Genomic DNA, 7,500 nt, shown 5'->3' with positions numbered 1-7,500 from the left:
ATATATATATTTTAGTTTAAAATGTATATATTTTTTAACTCTAATATCATTTATGTATGGAAGGCCTACTGACAAAAGTTTAGTTTATTATGTAAAATTTCAACCAGCTTTAATTTGTTATTTTTTTGGTTAACTTCCTTTTTTTAAATCTAGTTGTTTGAGGGTTATTTTCAGTTAATTAATATTTAAAGGGAAGGTATCATTTTTAAGTAATCAGCAATTTTTGAGTTTTGTGTTATTTTTCTTTAAATCAGAACTAACATATGAAGAGAAGCTGAAGGTAAGCAATGAGAGATATGCAGCTGTGAATATCCAACATGCTGCTGAGCATATGAGGGAGAAGGAAAGAGAACGTTCACTCAAGCAAAAGAGAGAGCACGAGGAAGCAATGGCCAGACTTAAGCAAGAAAAGGTGAATCGTCAGGTTCAGCGCCAGCAGGAGCTGGAGGATGCCAAAAAGAATGTCTGGAAGCCTAAGGTTGTTGAAGAGGTAAAGGAAGTAAAGAAAACTCCAAAGGAACATTGTGTTGCTGAATTATACAGCAACTGGAAATCAGCAGTTTCATTTGAGGATAATTATCCAGAACTTGAGCCTAATGAATTTGCTCCAAACCAGATCCCTGGTGTCAAGTGCTTTGTGAAAGTTTCAGAGACTTCCATCAAGGGAGAGGAAGTTGTCAGGGAGGTAGCACCTCAATTCTTTGAGGATGAGCAAATTATTCATGAATTGGCTAAGGTTCATACACTACTGAAGAACAATGTAAGAGTCAATGAGATCTGGTCAATGTTCCGTGCTGGTGAGTTCAAAGCCCTTCAGCAACCAAACATTCAGAGCGCTCTTGTCAAGGTTTGCGAGTACATTGGTCACCAAAGAAATGTGTCCATTGTGCTGGCTGAAGAAATCCAGGAACAGGCGAAGAAGCATCCTGTTGGTCTCAAGGCCTTCTTGCGTATGCTTAAATATGCTAAGAACGTCAAGCCTGATACACTCTTCAAGGATGTCATCCCGCGTGAGATGGGCAAGTGGTCATCAACCACTCAGGAGTTGACCGAAGTATCACAGATGTTGAACAAGGGCATCCAGACCGAGGAAATCATTGCATCATGTGTGGCTGGTAAACTACCAACACTGAAGAAGCCTGAGACCCAACAACCCCTTGTCAACATTGTGGAGAAGCATGGCCATTCTGTCATGGTTGCTCAGGTGCTGGTTGAAGAGGCTTATCGTGATGCTAAGGATGGTACGTTATATCTAACTTTGTTATTAAGGCTTATGGTAAGGACCATCTGTTTGAGTCATAGAAAATTGCAGTCATCATTTAGCTATGTGTTTCATGTTTATTATAGTAAGCAGAATTATAGATTCTGAGCTCTCAAATATTAAGACCATTTGAGAGACTCAAAGAACATATCCAATTACAGTCCATTCTACATACATTTTGAATATTAAGAAGACTAACTTTTATATCATTTTGATGCCAGGATTTACAGTACATGAGTATTTAAATTAATAGGGAAGATGTCATTGCATATAGCAAAGAACTCTCCAAAATGCAAGATTTTCAGACATAAAGTACAATATACCCTATTTCTTAGATTTTCACCAGTTACATACATGCCTACAAACAAGGCAGACATGAACATAAACTGTAGAAGGAATGGTTTTTGTTGCATATTAGAGTTATTAGTAGTGTAGTTAGCTTCAAGTTTCAAGTGTAAGGAGGGCTGTGCAGGATTTCAAGGAAGTAAAGACTGACCTTGGCTACCCACCTGATCCAAACAGAGAGGGTGCTGGCAGAACAGGCCTGGGAAGTCATTCATGAGCAGGAGATGAAGATGGCTGAGGTATCTGAAGTCAGGACAGGTAAGGCCAGCTTAGTGATTTTTCTTTCTTCCTTCTCTACATTTAATTATAAACATTCCTTTTCATTCTCTTTTAAGCTGCTATTTCTCGAATCCCTTTTATAAACTCTGGGAAATATTTTGACATATTTAATATTCCAAAAGTCTGTAGACTGACAGAGGCTGTACAGGAGAGCATCTCAGCAGTTGTGGTAATTAACATTAATATTAAGCCCTTCTTTTATTTGTAACCATATAAATTCCTTTCAAGATTAATTCTTACACAGTGATACAAGAGAACAATTTTATCTAAACACATCATTATTATAATTTTTTCATACATATGCACAATATTTACTATACTGAGATATTAAAGAATGTACCAGAAAGAACTTTTTACAAAACTTCATTTAATGTAGTATTACAGGATTTTATTTCTCTTTTACTGACCATACAGTGTGTAATTAAAATGCAGTTACTAATTATTAATTCCTACTCAGTTTACTATACTGTACAAACAAATTCTTTTTATGAAGATTATGTTTTCTTTCTTGTTAACATTTTTTACAGCACACATTACTGTGACCTTTTATTATTTTTAGTTTATTGTTTAAATACATTACTCTAGTAGTGTATACATATCCATGATAAACATAAACACAATCCTACTCTTTACACTTAAAGGCTTTGTACTCTTGATACTTCTATAACATACAAACCAATAGTCCAACACAATGGTTTCAAGTACACAGGCATGCAACTGAAGGAGTTTGCTTGCAATCCACCCAACTTTATGAAAATATAATGTTTCCCCTTAAATATCTAGCAAAGATAATAAGAATAAGTATCATGTTAAATTATATTAAATCATATTTAATATACCCATACACTATGAACCTCACTAATTTGAAATATCAGTGGAGACAATTAATTTGCTTCTGTAAATAACTGAATGGAGGATTTGCTTTGGTAATCAATTTAGCTTCTGAAGATCTACCATCCTACAGGATTTCATGTCTAGCATTGACACATAGATCTCAAAGAATTATTTGATGAAATTTTATGTATTGGTATAAAGAAGTTATTAGCTACATCTGAAATGATAGTAAAATAAAGCTTTAGTGATTTGAAAAATATATTGCATGAAATACTTCATCCATTACCAATGAATAGTTTGAAATTTACTCTTTTTCAAGGACTGTGTCTAAAACCAAAAAGAATTAGAATAAGATTTTTCTTGTTTTGATATGATACAACTAACTATTCATCATTACAAGTGAAGATGATTAGATTCATAATTTTTCATAAATGTTGGTTATGCTGCATTTTTTTTCTAGTATCAGCTGTAAATCTTTCCTCCCTGTTATTTCATACAAATGAGTTTTTTTTTTTTTTTTTTTTTTTTTTTTTGGGGGGGGGTAAATTCAGTATATGATTCCTTAATTGCTTATAGATAAACATTAATCTGTGAATGCATATATGTTTGATACAAATCCCTTATGATAAACAAATCAATTCCCCCTAAACACCAAGTTTAGCAAAAGAAATCAAGCCAGCTCTGTCAGACTTGTATTTTCTGTAACATTTGACAACAGCACACAATCCATATTAGCATTGCTTTGATCAGTAATTACAGCTCCCTCCCTATAAGAACAAACCCAGACATCTCTACCCATACAACAAAAATTAATGCCTAGTTTGGTATAGCACACACATACAATAAATAAAACACTAAAATATGTCCCAGCAATAGTTACAATAAAATAATGTTACTATAACAAAAATAAAGCAAAGGCCTACTCTAAGAGACCCTGAAACTCACTTGCACAAACAGAACCAATGCTTGCTCCAATAGAGCAAAAAACAACAACTATACTACTATAAACAGCCGAAACCAAAACTTTCAACATTAGATTTTAAAAATATTACCAATTACCAGCTATTTGCCTCATCATAGCAGAAATCAGCCAGTGTAGTACACTATTACCAACAACTGCCCCAGCAGAGCAAATACAAACACATGTTTCAAAGCTTGCAACAGCAGATAAAAAACAAACACCATCTGTCACACTACTAGTTGCCTCATCATAACAAACAACACATGATTTATTACAACTGAAACCAACAACTACTTTATCAGAACTAACACACATGTTTCAACAAAAAGTAACACCTGCTCTAAAAGGGCAAAACACATCTGCTCTTGCAAATCACCGACTAACACTTATACAACACAACCAAAATTAGTACAACTGAAACAAACACTTGCTCCAACAGATCAAAAGCCAACACCTGCTCCAGAAGAGCAAACACCAACACCTGCTCTAATGGAGCTTAAACTGACACCTACTCAAGTGGAGCCAGAACTTAAACTTGCTCCAGAACAGAAAACAACACTAACTCAAGTAGAGCAAAAGCCGACACTCATTCCAGGAGAGCATAAACCACCTGCCCCATCACAGCTGAAACCAATGCAATTAGTAGAGGAAAAAACTACATTCACTCCAGTAGGGCAAACACCAACACATGCTTTAGCACAACAGAAAGCAACACCTGTTTCAGTAAAGCAAAAACCAACTGCTGCTTCATCACATCTGAAACCAACACCAATTCCAGAGCAACAGAAACCAAAACCTGCTCCAGTACAGGAAAAAACAACACTTGTACCAGCACAACAGAAACCAACACCTGCTCAAGTAGAGCAAACACGAGCACCTATTCCTGTAGAACAAACACCACCACCTATTCCTGTAGAGCAAAAACCAACACCTACTCACGTAGAGCAAACATCACCACCAATTCATGTAGAGCAAAAACCAACACCTAATCTAACACAACTGAAACCAACATCTGCACAAGTAGAGCAAAAACCAACACCTGTTCCAGCACAACTGAAACCAACACTTATTTCAGCACAACAGGAACCATCACCTGCTTCAGCACAAATGAAACCAACACCTGCTCAAGTAGAGCAAACACCAACACCTGTTCCAATAGAGCAAAAACTAGTGCCAAAACCAACACCTGCACAAGTAGAGCAAAAACCAACACCTACTCCAGCTCAACAGAAACTAACACCTGCTCCACTGGAGCAAAAACCAACACCAGCTCCAGCACATTTAAAACCTACACCTATTGCAGCACAACAGAAACCATCACCTGCAGTAGAGGAAAAAACAACACCTGCTCAAGTAGAACAAAAACCAACACCCACTCCAGTAAAACAGAAACCAACAACTTTTCCAGTAGAGGAAAAATCAACACCTGTTCCTGTAGAGCATAAACAAACACCTGCTCCAGAAGAGCAAAAACAAACACCTACTCAAGTAGAGCAAAAACAAACACCTGCTCAAGTAGAGCAAAAACAAACACCAGGTCCAGCACAATTGAAACCGACACCTGCTCCAGTAGAGCAAAAACCAACACCTGCTCCAGTAGATCAGAAACCAACACCTGCTCCAATAGAGCTAAAACCAACACCTGCTCAAGTAGAGCTTAAACCAGCACCTGCTCCAGCACAACAGAAACCAACACCTGCTCCAGCAGAGCCAAAACCAACACCTCAAGTAGAGCTAAAACCAACACCTGTTCCAGCCCAACAGAAACCAACACCTGCTCCAGTAGAGCAAAAACCAACACCTCAAGTAGAGCAAAAACCGACACCTGTTCCAGCACAACAGAAACCAACACCTGCTCCAGGACAACAGAAACCAACACCTGCTCCAGTAGAGCAAAAACCAACACCTGCTCCAGTAGAGCAAAAACCAACACCTGCTCCAGCACAACAGAAACCAACACCTGCTCCAGTAGAGCAAAAACCAACACCTGCTACAGTAGAGGATAAACCAACATTTGCTCTAGTACAATTGAAACCAACACCTCCAGCAGAACAAAAACCAGCACCTACAGTAGAGCAAAAGCCAACACCTATTCCAGCACAAGAGAAGCCAACACCTGCTCTGGTAGAGCAAAAACCTGAAATAACACCCATACATGAGACATTACAACCCACTAGTCCAAAGATAACAGAAGAAAAAGTAATGCCAGTTGTTGAGAAACTTAAACCTACACCAACACCCACAGAATCCAAGCCAACACCAAAGCCAGCTGAGGTGAAACCAAAGCAAGCTGTTGAGGAAGAACCAACTGAACCTATGCCTAAACTAAAACCAGTTCAGCCAAAACCAACACCAAAACCAGCAGAAGAAGAAACTATTGAACTTAAACCAACATTAAAGAAACCAACACCAAAACCAGAAGAAATAAAACCAACACTAAAGAAAGTACAACCTAAACCAACACCAGAACCAACAGCAGAAGAAACAGTTCAGCTAAAACCTACACTAAAGAAAGTAGAGCCCAAACCAACACCAGAAGAAGAAACTGTTGAACTTAAACCAACACAAAAGAAACCAACACCAAAACCAGCAGAGGAAGAAACTGTTCAACTCAAACCAACATTAAAGAAAGTTGAACCTAAACCAACACCACAACCAGAAGAAACTAAACCAACACTAAAGAAATTAGAGCCTAAACCAACACCAGAAGAAGAAACTGTTCAACTTAAACCAACACCAAAGAAACCAACACCAAAACCAGAGGAAGAAACTGTTCAGCTTAAACCAATAAAGAAAGTAGAGCCCAAACCAACAGAGGAAGAAACTGTTCAGCTTAAACCAATAAAGAAAGTAGAGCCCAAACCAACAGAGGAAGAAACTGTTCAGCTTAAACCAATAAAGAAAGTAGAGCCCAAACCAACACCAAAACCAGAAGAACCCAAACCAACACCTAAACCAACACCAAAACCAGAAGAGCCCAAACCAACACCAAAACCAGAAGAGCCCAAACCAACACCAAAACCAGAAGAGCCCAAACCAACACCAAAACCAGAAGAAACTAAACAAGAACAGGTCATTGAACAAAAACAGGATCAGGTTCCATGGAGAAAGACTGTTGTTCAGGAGGAAATTCAAACTATTCAGCTACAACCTACACCTATTCCAGAGCGTCCTGAAACTGCACCTGCTGCGCCAAAGCCTGTCCAGCAGCAAGCAACACAGCAGGTGACACAGCAAGTCACACAGCAGATGACACAGCAAGTCACACAGCAGGTGACACAGCAGGGAACACAGAAGGTGACAAAGGTAGTGACACAGGAGTTTACGGAGCCAGAAAAGACTACCACTATGATAGTTCAGAAAGTCTCACCCCAGGTTATACAGGAAACCACACAACAAATTACACAGCCAATTCAGCAGCAAATAATTAAAAAGACAGTTGTTCAAGAGACCCACATTGAACAGCCAAAAGAGAAAGTGACTATACAGAAGGTCACAACTGTTGCAGAACCACAGCCTGCTTTACAAACTACTGAAGAAACCATAGTAATGAAACAACCAAAAATGACCCAGCAGACGGCTAAAGTCTCAGAGCAAACCCAGGTTATGCAGAAGGTTGCTGTGCAGAAGACACAAATACTGCAACAAGAGAAGGTCACAGAAGAACAACCTCTGATAACCCAAGAAGTTGAAGAAGTCAAGAAACCTAAAGTTGTCTCAGAGAAAGCTATGATTGTTGAAGAACCAAAGGTTCTGGAGAAAACTACAGTAATTCAACAGCCTACACTGGTCCAGCAGGAAATTATGACTGCTGAGAAAC

The 7,500-nt window shown here is 38.3% G+C and overlaps 1 protein-coding gene across 1 annotated transcript in view; it reads left to right on the top strand.

Moving 5' to 3' along the window:
• The window catches only part of LOC119577527 (titin-like), a 135,086-nt gene that overhangs the window by 77,199 nt on the left and 50,387 nt on the right, over positions 1–7,500 (top strand). The window contains 3 exon segments of the mRNA XM_037925121.1: positions 255–1,241; positions 1,784–1,864; positions 5,926–7,500. The exon segment at positions 5,926–7,500 is cut by the window's right edge and continues 696 nt beyond it. Coding sequence (XP_037781049.1) covers positions 255–1,241; positions 1,784–1,864; positions 5,926–7,500 — 2,643 coding nt within the window.

This window comes from Penaeus monodon, chromosome 10 (assembly GCF_015228065.2).
Source record: "Penaeus monodon isolate SGIC_2016 chromosome 10, NSTDA_Pmon_1, whole genome shotgun sequence".
In the NCBI taxonomy this organism is placed as follows: Eukaryota; Metazoa; Arthropoda; class Malacostraca; order Decapoda; family Penaeidae; genus Penaeus; species Penaeus monodon.
Note: the sequence above shows the minus strand (reverse complement) of the source record. Positions and strands in the feature narration are given on the sequence as shown.